Source organism: Aedes aegypti, chromosome 2 (assembly GCF_002204515.2).
Source record: "Aedes aegypti strain LVP_AGWG chromosome 2, AaegL5.0 Primary Assembly, whole genome shotgun sequence".
Lineage (NCBI taxonomy): Eukaryota > Metazoa > Arthropoda > Insecta > Diptera > Culicidae > Aedes > Aedes aegypti.
The window spans coordinates 399,616,942-399,632,872 of NC_035108.1; the positions used below are offsets into that span (position 1 = coordinate 399,616,942).

General features: G+C 38.1%; 1 protein-coding gene across 1 annotated transcript in view; it reads left to right on the forward strand.

Moving 5' to 3' along the window:
• LOC5577541 overlaps positions 1-15,284 on the forward strand; it is a 35,761-nt gene extending 20,477 nt beyond the window's left edge. Inside the window, exon 2 of the mRNA XM_001656507.3 lies at positions 13,521-15,284. Within this exon, the coding sequence (XP_001656557.3) occupies positions 13,521-15,191 (1,671 nt within the window). The 3' untranslated portion in view covers positions 15,192-15,284. The remainder of the gene's footprint in view (positions 1-13,520) is intronic.
• The last annotated feature ends 647 nt before the right edge of the window (positions 15,285-15,931 follow it).

Here is a 15,931-nt window from a genome sequence, read left to right on the forward strand (position 1 = left end):
GTCCACGCCTCATACCCATAGAGGACTACCGGTCTTATGAGCGTTTTGTACATCGTGCATTTGGTGCGGGGGTGAATCTTTCTTGACCGCAGTTTCTTCTGGAGCCCATAGTAGGCACGACTTCCGCTGATGATGCGCCTTCGTATTTCCCGACTAACATTGTTGTCAGCCGTCAACAAGGATCCGAGGTAGACGAACTCGTCCACCACCTCGAAGGTATCCCCGTCTATCGTAACACTGCTTCCTAGGCGGGCCCTGTCGCGCTCAGTTCCGCCAACCAGCATGTACTTTGTTTTCGACGCATTCACCATTAGCCCGACTCTTGTTGCTTCGCGTTTCTGGCGGGTGAACAAATCCGCCACCGTTTCAAATTTTCTCCCAATAATATCCATGTCGTCCGCGAAGCAAACAAATTGTCCGGATCTCGTGAAAATCGTGCCTCGACTGTTAAGTCCGGCTCTCCGCATGACACCTTCAAGCGCAATATTGAACAACAGGCACGAAAGTCCGTCGCCCTGTCGTAGTCCCCGCCGAGACTCGCACGAACTGGAGTGTTCGCCCGAGATCTTCACGCAGATTTGCACACCGTCCATCGTTGCTCTGATCAATCTTGTGAGCTTCCCGGGAAAGCTGTTCTCGTCCATGATTTTCCATAGCTCTATGCGGTCGATACTATCGTATGCCGCCTTGAAATCGATGAACAAATGGTGCGTAGGGACCTCCCAGTAAACACAAACTCGTATACAATAGCGCATAAGAGTACAAATGTGGAGGTGATATACGTACATGCGCCATAAGGCTGAATGCAAGATGTACGTATATCGCCTCCACAATTGTACTCTTATATCTCATCATAAACGATGGTGTGTTTACTGGGCTGGTACTCACGGCATTTCTGGAGGATTTGCCGCACGGAAAAGATCTGGTCCGTTGTCGAGCGGCCGAAGTTTGAAGTTACTAACCTTATTGTAGAGCGGTGGTTTCTTCACTGAAAGCATTCCATAATATGTTTTTCACAAATCACCAGTTTTTGAATGCAAATACGTAGTAATTGCTGTGATTTGTGTTGTAAAATACCGCGCACTTCCGAATCACTTCTTCTTCACGCACCGAGATATTGTTTGCTGGCTTTTCGGTGCTCGCTCTACAACTCACTTTTAATCGTATTTCTACTCACCGTATCAATTCAAAAATCTAATGCGATACTTGAAACACTTTGATTATTAACGCACGATGCTCCCTGGAGCAATAAATCACTTATATTAGCCAATTTGTGCTCGAAAACAGCACCGGAACGCGAATTCACTGAGCCAACATTGTTTATGATTCGGATGCGCCGCTCTCACTGATTGGAAGTGATGCCAGTTTTTATGTTTACAAATAGAATGATTTGGATATTCATACACTTGCTACAACCACGTATTTTACAATTTCATAATACTCAAAAAGTGTACAATGTCACAAGTGTTGCAAAACATTTTTATGCGTGAGAAAAACAATGTACGACGCAATTTAACAGCAAAAATGAATATAAGATATTATACAGTACAATTGACTGTAGAATTCAAATGTATACTGATGGCAACTTTCTCCGTCCGAGAGAAGCGAGAAAAGAGAGGAGAAAACTGCCAAAAATAGTAAACAACACACGCATGGTGTGAAAAATGCTTATAATTTTGGTCAAAAAACATGTTTTCACTACCAAATGAAATAAATTGTGATTTTGAGTTTTTATGAAGTTGTTGATGAATTCATATCGATAATAATACCTTTGTATGAAACGTGTGCAAGTAACACTACCTACATAATTTTGTTGGTGGAGGTATACATGAAACATGATGATTTATTTTTGGCCGACGCACATAACATTGTGCTTCGCCTTGTTGGGTGGCTCGAGAGGGTGCTTTAGCGGGTGGCTCGAGTGGGTGGCAACATTATGTTTACGTGCTCAATGAACCTTCACCTTAAGTAAGGTGTATACTTAGCATGAGAGTCAAAATTTTCTAGGGGGGGCTTGTACTTTTCTAGGGGGGTCTAAGGCCCCCCTAGCCCCCCCCCCCGTATTTGCGCCAATGATGATGGTAACAACATGTTAATAAGGTCTTAAATTTGTTTTACCAAATTAGGATGAAAGTGTTGTCTAATAACACAGAACACCTAGGTATGAAAAATAAATGTAATGTTTGGAATGATACTAATAAAGTGTTGATGACGGATGATGGCATAGTACGGTCAATTGTTCTACTATGGCCTAATATGAGACTTAGTGACAGAGAAAACTGGTCAACAATTGATTGTTTAACGAGAAATTTGCGACGATCGACGCGCCACTATAATTCATATAATGGAGGATATTAGAACTAAGTTGGAGGTGAAAAACATTCGCGAATGAACCAATTCTGATGCGTCAATTGGAAACTTCACAATGGACCGATGCACGAGTTTACTAATTTGACGTTTGAGCGGTGCCGAATTCACTGGTTTCCATGGACACATAAATAACACGGCACCGCTCAAACATCAACGAATGAACGCGTGTACAGGTCCATGAACCTATGCACGAGTTCACGAATTTGGCGTTTGAGCAATGTCGAATTCATTTGTTGCCATGGCGCCGATGAAACATCAGATAGTGAACTCGTGCATTGATCCATACGAACTTGAACGACGCAAGAAAAAAGCAAAACTGAAATTGCAAATTATTTTTCAATTTTGATATTTATATGGCAAAGCTAACTAGATGGAAAATTATTGTAAAAGGATAAAATAAGTTTAAATCTAAAGATACCAGGAAATATTACAATATTTTTGTTGAATTTCACTGATAAATCAATAAATACTGATTGAGTGTCCGAATATTTATCCCGTCCGGATTTTGATTCATCACGGTACATGAATTGCTTAATATACTTCGCCTTTTCAATTAACTGACAGGCAAAACTATTTTTCAATTTAATCTAACAAGATCATGATAAACATTTTCATACATTCCTGTATATTAATTACTGAGTTAGCAGTACTCGAACATAATCCTAACAAAGAAAAGGATTCTCACAAAATTTTGAGCAGGATTATTGCATGAATTTAAACAGGATTACACAGAACTACAGAACTACTGGATTCTCAGCATGAACAAGATTTTCGCATGATCATTGGTTTCATTGTGACAGACAACTAGAAATAATTTTAAGTTGGATTTTATGAAAATTCTGATTGACATGCTCATGCTCATCCTGCACAGAATTTTCAAAATAAAAATTCCGATTGAATCCTTCGTTCAGTTCTCACAGAAAAACCATCAGGGTTCTTAAATCATTTTTAAAATTACATTTTCCTAAACTTTTTTGAAAGAATGTTTTACACTGACCTATAGCCATTTGAACTCATCGACATTTTGGAATGATGACCTCAACTATAAGGTCGTCGACACTGAGAACGGCCTTACAGTTGAGGTCGAAATTCGCGTATCTGTTAATGGATACAAACTCTATTGGAATCAAATGGTACAGTACTAAATTTGGATTTTTAATTTACTTATAGGTATTCCACTAAACAGCTCGAAGACTTATTATGAATTTATTTATGTTGAATCTATTTCTAAACTTGAATATCAATCGACATCTTTTAACAAATATTATTGTGTACCAATTCATACAATCTTATAATGGTGTTTGTCACGCATGTTTGTGGTAAACACTTTTGTATAAGTTCTGTTGTTTTATATAATTTCTGTTATTTTATGAACAAAATTCAATTCACGTTCTTTCCGTTAAGCAATTTTTCAACTGCAATCGATAACTGAGATACCAGTATTTGTTTTTAAACTATAAAATAAAAATCTTCAAAACAGAATGCAGAAATATTCAGTATTCTTTCCAAAAAATTATCAATGTTTCCTCGTTTTACGGTACTGGTATCGCTCAGTTATCGATTGCAGTTGAAAGATTGCATAATGATTCATTTCGAATGGATTTATTGGATTATATTATTGAAAGTCATTTTTCGGTGTTAGGGTAACTTTGATAATAGATATTTAAATACATGAAAATCAACAACAAAATAACTGTTTGGCATCATTGCAGTTGGAACTTGATTGGAGAACGATTATAGAAAACGTGGATTAAATTTTCTTCATAAAACAACAGATTTTGTAGAAAAAATATCTACAAAAGTGTTATGTTCAAACAACCATGACAAGCACCATTATAAGTCTGAATGAAGTTGTATAAAATAATATTTCTGAAACGATATCGATTGATTTTCGCATTTTGACATTGAAATCAATATAAAACAAACGTTTTCAAAATTTAAAAAAAAAAGATATTTCGAACAAATTTAGAGCAAACAGGCCGTTGCATACCTTTGGTGTTTAACATTATATGGACATTTCAGATTTTGATGACAAAAATGACCCCAATTTATAAAAATGATTTTTGCTAAGAGATGTTCATGTTCTACTACAACAGGTTTGTTAGGGATAAGTGATGAATTCTTTAAAATTTCATCGAATAATGATCGTAGAACAGATCGTCTGTAAAGTTTACAAAAAGCTTAAATTCCATTATTTTTTTTTAAATTCGGATATCCAGCTTCAAACGTTATTGATTCCAACGAAACTAGCTCTAACATTAAGTATTATACTAATAATTTTTACTTTTGCATTCGATTTGCTTAACTGAATATCAGAAATTATATTATGTTGTAAGTCCTCTACCATCAAAGTTACTCGCATTATCAAAGATACCCTGTTTTACGGTACCTACTTTTTGATTCTTCAAACAAGGGGTTTTGTTTCTAGTCATATCAACATTTTTTTTTTATAAATATCATAAATGCTGTATGAGGTAGCCATAGAATAACAAAATCTGCATGTATAGATAGGTGTGTTTAACAAAACCTTGTTGAATAAAAAGAAAAACGTGGACAACTAAAAATAAGGTTTGAATTCGTCCAGGGACCCATAAATGGAGGTTCGCCAAGGGCACCATGATGAAACGCTACGGATCTGGTTGTATGGTTCAAATGTAACTTGTTTGCTGTTTGAGGTGTTCAGAAAAAAAAGGGGGGGGGGGTTGTTAGGACTTGAACGAGAGGTCCGAGGCAAATGTTCCATTTGCCCTCTCCAATCCCTGACTGCACTTGCTCAACATTACCTTATTTGAAGAAATCACCTAAAAAAATCCAACTTTTAACAATCTTGTCAATCTTAGTAAGACAGCATCCCCCAAGTAACATTTTTAGTTTTTTCATTTACTACAAGCTGTTGTTACCACCATATCGTTAAAACTCATTTTAGAACTTATTAGTCTTAATAACCTTAATAAACCTTTGATAAAACTCTGTTAAGCCCGAAAAGGCCCACACTACAGGAGGTTGTTAAGACTATACCTTAAACCCGTTTCTAAACTTCTTAGTTTTGTATCGTATGAATACATCCACCCTTGTAGTATGCTATAAAACATTCATAAGAGCTATTGTATAGCCTTATTGAGCTCAACTAGCAGTATTAAATCTTTTACGATATCCTAATACACAGAATAAAACCAATGTTAAGAGCATATGATTGAACAAACACCAACCAATAATTTGTTTATAAACCATAACCTTTTTTTTGATATTGAAACCATCATGATGTCTGCCGACTCATAATAATAAAATAAAATAATCATTTTTTGCGTGGCAGAAAATTTCCTTACTAGCGCGTGAAATTCCTGCCAACAAAAATTTACTGGTGGAATGACATAAAATTTTTCGATTTACAGCAACGCGCCACAATTACGACATCATTATTGGCTATCCAATATTTTACTCCATTCCATTTTCAGAATGATTTCTTGCTCATCTCAATCATAAATTGGAATTTCCCACGCATATTGTAATTATCAATCCGAAACGGTGACAATGAAAATGGATTCCATCCAGTTAAATCTTGCTGGTCTTGTCTGGGATGGTTTAAGATCAATTGGTGATTATTCCGAACAATATAATCATTCATAAACGCTTTTGATCTTAAGAACCCGTGCGCAAAACCCTCACTGGCTAAAATATTCCTAAACCAGAATATTTGTTCTGCACTAAGACAAATTGGTTTTTTGGGAGCTTCGTTAGCTTCGCTTTCCGCTCCCTCCTCCCACACTTCTCACAGTGTTTTGGAGAGCGATCACAAACAATGAATATTTGAAGTTACTTACTTACTTACTTATTTGGCTTTACATCAATTATCTTGATAAAGCCTCGCCAACAATATTTCGCCGATTCCCTCGGTTCATGGCCGCTTCTCTCCATCCTCGACTGTGACCCACGCTCTCCAGGTCCTGGTGTACCTGGTCAATCCACCTAGCTCGCTGCGCCCCACGCCTTCTTGTTCCGACCGAATTCGTGGCGAACGCCATCTTTACAGGGTTGTTGTCCGGCATTCTTGCAACATGCCCTGCCCAGCGTATCCTTCCAGCTTTAGCTACCTTCACGATACTGGGTTCGCCGTAGAGTTGAGCGAGCTCGTGGTTCATCCTTCGCCGCCACATGCCGTTCTCCTGCACGCCGCCAAAGATCGTCCTTAGCACTCGGCGTTCGAAAACCCCAAGAGCTTGCAAGTCCTCCTCGAGCATAGTCCACGCCTCATACCCATAGAGGACTACCGGTCTTATGAGCGTTTTGTACATCGTGCATTTGGTGCGGGGGTGAATCTTTCTTGACCGCAGTTTCTTCTGGAGCCCATAGTAGGCACGACTTCCGCTGATGATGCGCCTTCGTATTTCCCGACTAACATTGTTGTCAGCCGTCAACAAGGATCCGAGGTAGACGAACTCGTCCACCACCTCGAAGGTATCCCCGTCTATCGTAACACTGCTTCCTAGGCGGGCCCTGTCGCGCTCAGTTCCGCCAACCAGCATGTACTTTGTTTTCGACGCATTCACCATTAGCCCGACTCTTGTTGCTTCGCGTTTCTGGCGGGTGAACAAATCCGCCACCGTTTCAAATTTTCTCCCAATAATATCCATGTCGTCCGCGAAGCAAACAAATTGTCCGGATCTCGTGAAAATCGTGCCTCGACTGTTAAGTCCGGCTCTCCGCATGACACCTTCAAGCGCAATATTGAACAACAGGCACGAAAGTCCGTCGCCCTGTCGTAGTCCCCGCCGAGACTCGCACGAACTGGAGTGTTCGCCCGAGATCTTCACGCAGATTTGCACACCGTCCATCGTTGCTCTGATCAATCTTGTGAGCTTCCCGGGAAAGCTGTTCTCGTCCATGATTTTCCATAGCTCTATGCGGTCGATACTATCGTATGCCGCCTTGAAATCGATGAACAAATGGTGCGTAGGGACCTGGTACTCACGGCATTTCTGGAGGATTTGCCGCACGGAAAAGATCTGGTCCGTTGTCGAGCGGCCGAAGTTTGAAGTTACTAACCTTATTGTAGAGCGGTGGTTTCTTCACTGAAAGCATTCCATAATATGTTTTTCACAAATCACCAGTTTTTGAATGCAAATACGTAGTAATTGCTGTGATTTGTGTTGTAAAATACCGCGCACTTCCGAATCACTTCTTCTTCACGCACCGAGATATTGTTTGCTGGCTTTTCGGTGCTCGCTCTACAACTCACTTTTAATCGTATTTCTACTCACCGTATCAATTCAAAAATCTAATGCGATACTTGAAACACTTTGATTATTAACGCACGATGCTCCCTGGAGCAATAAATCACTTATATTAGCCAATTTGTGCTCGAAAACAGCACCGGAACGCGAATTCACTGAGCCAACATTGTTTATGATTCGGATGCGCCGCTCTCACTGATTGGAAGTGATGCCAGTTTTTATGTTTACAAATAGAATGATTTGGATATTCATACACTTGCTACAACCACGTATTTTACAATTTCATAATACTCAAAAAGTGTACAATGTCACAAGTGTTGCAAAACATTTTTATGCGTGAGAAAAACAATGTACGACGCAATTTAACAGCAAAAATGAATATAAGATATTATACAGTACAATTGACTGTAGAATTCAAATGTATACTGATGGCAACTTTCTCCGTCCGAGAGAAGCGAGAAAAGAGAGGAGAAAACTGCCAAAAATAGTAAACAACACACGCATGGTGTGAAAAATGCTTATAATTTTGGTCAAAAAACATGTTTTCACTACCAAATGAAATAAATTGTGATTTTGAGTTTTTATGAAGTTGTTGATGAATTCATATCGATAATAATACCTTTGTATGAAACGTGTGCAAGTAACACTACCTACATAATTTTGTTGGTGGAGGTATACATGAAACATGATGATTTATTTTTGGCCGACGCACATAACATTGTGCTTCGCCTTGTTGGGTGGCTCGAGAGGGTGCTTTAGCGGGTGGCTCGAGTGGGTGGCAACATTATGTTTACGTGCTCAATGAACCTTCACCTTAAGTAAGGTGTATACTTAGCATGAGAGTCAAAATTTTCTAGGGGGGGCTTGTACTTTTCTAGGGGGGTCTAAGGCCCCCCTAGCCCCCCCCCCCCGTATTTGCGCCAATGATGATGGTAACAACATGTTAATAAGGTCTTAAATTTGTTTTACCAAATTAGGATGAAAGTGTTGTCTAATAACACAGAACACCTAGGTATGAAAAATAAATGTAATGTTTGGAATGATACTAATAAAGTGTTGATGACGGATGATGGCATAGTACGGTCAATTGTTCTACTATGGCCTAATATGAGACTTAGTGACAGAGAAAACTGGTCAACAATTGATTGTTTAACGAGAAATTTGCGACGATCGACGCGCCACTATAATTCATATAATGGAGGATATTAGAACTAAGTTGGAGGTGAAAAACATTCGCGAATGAACCAATTCTGATGCGTCAATTGGAAACTTCACAATGGACCGATGCACGAGTTTACTAATTTGACGTTTGAGCGGTGCCGAATTCACTGGTTTCCATGGACACATAAATAACACGGCACCGCTCAAACATCAACGAATGAACGCGTGTACAGGTCCATGAACCTATGCACGAGTTCACGAATTTGGCGTTTGAGCAATGTCGAATTCATTTGTTGCCATGGCGCCGATGAAACATCAGATAGTGAACTCGTGCATTGATCCATACGAACTTGAACGACGCAAGAAAAAAGCAAAACTGAAATTGCAAATTATTTTTCAATTTTGATATTTATATGGCAAAGCTAACTAGATGGAAAATTATTGTAAAAGGATAAAATAAGTTTAAATCTAAAGATACCAGGAAATATTACAATATTTTTGTTGAATTTCACTGATAAATCAATAAATACTGATTGAGTGTCCGAATATTTATCCCGTCCGGATTTTGATTCATCACGGTACATGAATTGCTTAATATACTTCGCCTTTTCAATTAACTGACAGGCAAAACTATTTTTCAATTTAATCTAACAAGATCATGATAAACATTTTCATACATTCCTGTATATTAATTACTGAGTTAGCAGTACTCGAACATAATCCTAACAAAGAAAAGGATTCTCACAAAATTTTGAGCAGGATTATTGCATGAATTTAAACAGGATTACACAGAACTACAGAACTACTGGATTCTCAGCATGAACAAGATTTTCGCATGATCATTGGTTTCATTGTGACAGACAACTAGAAATAATTTTAAGTTGGATTTTATGAAAATTCTGATTGACATGCTCATGCTCATCCTGCACAGAATTTTCAAAATAAAAATTCCGATTGAATCCTTCGTTCAGTTCTCACAGAAAAACCATCAGGGTTCTTAAATCATTTTTAAAATTACATTTTCCTAAACTTTTTTGAAAGAATGTTTTACACTGACCTATAGCCATTTGAACTCATCGACATTTTGGAATGATGACCTCAACTATAAGGTCGTCGACACTGAGAACGGCCTTACAGTTGAGGTCGAAATTCGCGTATCTGTTAATGGATACAAACTCTATTGGAATCAAATGGTACAGTACTAAATTTGGATTTTTAATTTACTTATAGGTATTCCACTAAACAGCTCGAAGACTTATTATGAATTTATTTATGTTGAATCTATTTCTAAACTTGAATATCAATCGACATCTTTTAACAAATATTATTGTGTACCAATTCATACAATCTTATAATGGTGTTTGTCACGCATGTTTGTGGTAAACACTTTTGTATAAGTTCTGTTGTTTTATATAATTTCTGTTATTTTATGAACAAAATTCAATTCACGTTCTTTCCGTTAAGCAATTTTTCAACTGCAATCGATAACTGAGATACCAGTATTTGTTTTTAAACTATAAAATAAAAATCTTCAAAACAGAATGCAGAAATATTCAGTATTCTTTCCAAAAAATTATCAATGTTTCCTCGTTTTACGGTACTGGTATCGCTCAGTTATCGATTGCAGTTGAAAGATTGCATAATGATTCATTTCGAATGGATTTATTGGATTATATTATTGAAAGTCATTTTTCGGTGTTAGGGTAACTTTGATAATAGATATTTAAATACATGAAAATCAACAACAAAATAACTGTTTGGCATCATTGCAGTTGGAACTTGATTGGAGAACGATTATAGAAAACGTGGATTAAATTTTCTTCATAAAACAACAGATTTTGTAGAAAAAATATCTACAAAAGTGTTATGTTCAAACAACCATGACAAGCACCATTATAAGTCTGAATGAAGTTGTATAAAATAATATTTCTGAAACGATATCGATTGATTTTCGCATTTTGACATTGAAATCAATATAAAACAAACGTTTTCAAAATTTAAAAAAAAAAAAGATATTTCGAACAAATTTAGAGCAAACAGGCCGTTGCATACCTTTCGTGTTTAACATTATATGGACATTTCAGATTTTGATGACAAAAATGACCCCAATTTATAAAAATGATTTTTGCTAAGAGATGTTCATGTTCTACTACAACAGGTTTGTTAGGGATAAGTGATGAATTCTTTAAAATTTCATCGAATAATGATCGTAGAACAGATCGTCTGTAAAGTTTACAAAAAGCTTAAATTCCATTATTTTTTTTTAAATTCGGATATCCAGCTTCAAACGTTATTGATTCCAACGAAACTAGCTCTAACATTAAGTATTATACTAATAATTTTTACTTTTGCATTCGATTTGCTTAACTGAATATCAGAAATTATATTATGTTGTAAGTCCTCTACCATCAAAGTTACTCGCATTATCAAAGATACCCTGTTTTACGGTACCTACTTTTTGATTCTTCAAACAAGGGGTTTTGTTTCTAGTCATATCAACATTTTTTTTTTATAAATATCATAAATGCTGTATGAGGTAGCCATAGAATAACAAAATCTGCATGTATAGATAGGTGTGTTTAACAAAACCTTGTTGAATAAAAAGAAAAACGTGGACAACTAAAAATAAGGTTTGAATTCGTCCAGGGACCCATAAATGGAGGTTCGCCAAGGGCACCATGATGAAACGCTACGGATCTGGTTGTATGGTTCAAATGTAACTTGTTTGCTGTTTGAGGTGTTCAGAAAAAAAAGGGGGGGGGGTTGTTAGGACTTGAACGAGAGGTCCGAGGCAAATGTTCCATTTGCCCTCTCCAATCCCTGACTGCACTTGCTCAACATTACCTTATTTGAAGAAATCACCTAAAAAAATCCAACTTTTAACAATCTTGTCAATCTTAGTAAGACAGCATCCCCCAAGTAACATTTTTAGTTTTTTCATTTACTACAAGCTGTTGTTACCACCATATCGTTAAAACTCATTTTAGAACTTATTAGTCTTAATAACCTTAATAAACCTTTGATAAAACTCTGTTAAGCCCGAAAAGGCCCACACTACAGGAGGTTGTTAAGACTATACCTTAAACCCGTTTCTAAACTTCTTAGTTTTGTATCGTATGAATACATCCACCCTTGTAGTATGCTATAAAACATTCATAAGAGCTATTGTATAGCCTTATTGAGCTCAACTAGCAGTATTAAATCTTTTACGATATCCTAATACACAGAATAAAACCAATGTTAAGAGCATATGATTGAACAAACACCAACCAATAATTTGTTTATAAACCATAACCTTTTTTTTGATATTGAAACCATCATGATGTCTGCCGACTCATAATAATAAAATAAAATAATCATTTTTTGCGTGGCAGAAAATTTCCTTACTAGCGCGTGAAATTCCTGCCAACAAAAATTTACTGGTGGAATGACATAAAATTTTTCGATTTACAGCAACGCGCCACAATTACGACATCATTATTGGCTATCCAATATTTTACTCCATTCCATTTTCAGAATGATTTCTTGCTCATCTCAATCATAAATTGGAATTTCCCACGCATATTGTAATTATCAATCCGAAACGGTGACAATGAAAATGGATTCCATCCAGTTAAATCTTGCTGGTCTTGTCTGGGATGGTTTAAGATCAATTGGTGATTATTCCGAACAATATAATCATTCATAAACGCTTTTGATCTTAAGAACCCGTGCGCAAAACCCTCACTGGCTAAAATATTCCTAAACCAGAATATTTGTTCTGCACTAAGACAAATTGGTTTTTTGGGAGCATTGACTTAAACTTAATGCACTCAGGAAAGCTACTGCTGTAAATAAATTGAAAAATTCAATATTGTGATGTAATTAATTTTATTAAATTTGTGTCGTAATGTATCTAACTGTTTTATTGGAATGAATTGTTATAATAAAGCCAGTCGTGCTTGATCGGTTGTATTGATGCAGAAAACGGTAAGTGATAAGTGCCTGAAAAATAAAAGCTTTTTTCGTGTAGCTCAGCTGTTGTGTGCAGCATAGTTGTCCCACTAGAACGGGAAGTTCAGGCAAGTATGGGAAAAATATGCGATATTTTGTTAATTCTTCGAGAGGAATATTTGTCATTTCTATGTTTGCGTTCTAATTAATCCATAATTAACTACGTGATTATCATTATCAACATAATGATATTGATACCCACACGCAGACTGCATTCCAATAACATGCATCAGACAGTCGAGATTTAAGAAGGCTTTAACATGACTTAGCGTAGTCTTAGAAGTTTTACTTATGCCTTGACAAGACAAGCATGATGAGGTTTTAAGTATAGGTTTTAATAGACACTACACAGCTCCTTCAAAATACAGTTTATTATCAAAAAAGTGGCCAGCAAATAAGTTTTAACAGTAGATCTTGTAGATATCTACAAAGCATTTTAAAGTGGGTTTTACCGAAAAGAACGTTTGGCACTTTGCAATGCTTTATTAAATCTGTTAGGAATGGATACATCTCTAATAAAACCTCCATAAATAACATCTAAGATCAAAAAGCACTGAAATTGTTACTTGGGGCCATTTATCACGCATCGTGAAATTTTCAAATTTCTTAATTTTGTATGGGCCGAAACGTTTCATTTCAACTTTTGAATGGAGAGGAATCACTGTGCACCGTGACGCGGTTGGAATGCGTAGTTCGAAAGTGTTAATTTCAAACATTTCAAAATTCTTTTCTCGTTTAATGTCTCACTTTTTCTTCTCGCAACAGGCGGAAATGATCCACGCGGCGAATGGCGGCGACACGTTTTACGATCTGGATCGCATCTATGCGACCGTCGAGCGGATGCTGGTGTTGATTCGGCAGCTGTCCGGTGTCAGCCGTTTGGGCGAAAGTGGTCGCTCGATGTCTGTGGAGTTGCAGCTGTTGAATGCGATTGACGACCGGGGATATCAGCTGCAGGAGCTTCAGGATGCCGTGCAATATCTGTTCAGTCAATTTCGGAAGATTTACTTGGTCAATAAGGATTTATATGTGCAGTTGAACAAGCGGGGTGGGAGGGTTTTTGAGTTGGAGAAGCAATTTCGTGAACAAGAGGATGGAAGCAAGTGTTTGTACTACATGGCTGATGTCATTAAGTATGAGCCAGCACTACTGGCTATGCAACGAGTCTTGGACCGCACCATGAGAGAAATACGGATATTCAGAAAGCAAAGGAACAAACACAAGCTGGAACTTTGCGTCAGCCACATTAGGAACGAGAACTACGACAAGGCGTTTGATGAATTCTTTTCCTTTGAAGATAACATTGAACAGCTACCACAAATCGTGGAGGGAGTCTTTGAAAGGTCCACAACTAATCTCATGAAGATGCTATTGTTCTTGAAGGGATATTTCTCACTGCATAAACCTAACTCGGGAGAGACATTTGTTGCTGGATGCGAACACATAGTTCAGCACCTGAAGCGCTCAGTCATGTTTTGTCGGGTGGAAACCTTGATGATTTACAGCACAATTACCGAAGTCCAAAAGGAAGTACCTCATTTGGAAGATTTCTTTCAGAACAGATTGGATCTATTGCTAATAGATTTGTCCGCCAATAAAGAACTTGCTGTCCAAATGATTCTCACTGATCCCGATGAAGCTGTAAATTTTGCCAAGTTGTTCAACCACATGTCAGACGATCTTCTTCTGGAATTGATAAGAGAAACGTACCAAGGATCAAGCAAGAATCTACGACTTACTTTGAAGTTTATTTCTGATCTTCCTTGCGTGAACCAGCAAATACTAAGCTATCAAGAAGTTCACAATGAAATGCGCCGTCTAGGGCAGTCGAAGTCCTCGTGTATCTTCGTCTTTGCATATCACATCAAAATAACTATGCAGAATCCGAAATTCCTCCACGCTACACGATCCCCGGAACTGGACGACCTGAAAGCCATCCTTCCCCCAAACGTCGTCAGCATCATCTGGAGGCAGGTCAGCATTTCGCGGTACGAGTCCAGAATTCTGATGAAATGTGGTGCGGTGGGGAAGGAAGTTGGCTTTTCGCGGTACACGGCCGATAAAAATCGCTTCGAGTGCGAACCCGTGGACGAAGGCGAGGCGTTCCGGATTCGAGCCATTGCAGTTCATGGATATCTGGTGGAGCAGGACCGGAGACCGGTGATTGTGTCGACCAAGTGTGACACTTCCTGTGCCTCCGGTCATTGGAGGTTGATTCCGCACGATGATTGCAGTTATTTCCGAATACAGAACGTTGACAGTGGTAGGTTTTTGTATTCAAAGTTTTCCGAAAGTGCCGATTATGATTTTTATAATAGTCCGGAAGTGCTCAAGCTGAGCGCTGAAGAATCAGTTTTGAACGAGAGCAACTCATACTGGAAGGTGGGTGAATTTATTCGAGGCACACGAGGAGACACAGATTGCACGATTTTATAGATTGTATAGTATTCTATAAAAAGTTGAAGTATACCTAAGTACAAATTTGTGATATTGTAAATACTCATTATTTAGGACTTGAATAAAATATGGTAACTATTGATTTTGGTTTTATTTTTCGATGACGTACCTACCTTGATACCTTGATGGCAACATCGTAGCGTCAAGCCATTGCCATCTTCGTCGGTCTTGGGTCTTCTCCAGTTGCCCCGAACGTTTAGGGTCGCCAGGTACAGCGCCAGGGGCGTACAGTCAGCGTATTCGTGGCCTTCCCCGAAGTCGCTGACCTCTACCTGGTTCCCTGTTGAATATTATTTTTGCAATTCTTTCTTCTGACATTCGCACTAAGTGTTCAGCCCACTGTAGTCTGCCGTATTTTACACGCTTGATCATATTCGCATTTTTGTACACTTGATACAACTCGTGATTCATGCGTCTGCGCCACAAACCATTTTCGAGTTTCCCACCGAGTGTTGTCCACAGAACTTTACGCTCGGAAACACCGAAAGCTTTCCGGTCTGCCTCTTTCAACGTTCACGCTTCGTGCCCGTTGAGAGCCATTGGAAGAATCAATGTTTTATACAGGGAGAATTTTGTTTCTGTTTGCAAGCTGCGGGACCTTAGCTGGTTACGTAATCCGTAAAAGGCCTTATTCGCAGCCACAACAGTCACAAGTGTTCCAAGGTGAACAAATTTTTCAACAACTTCAAACACATCCCCATCAAACACTACCTCAGCAT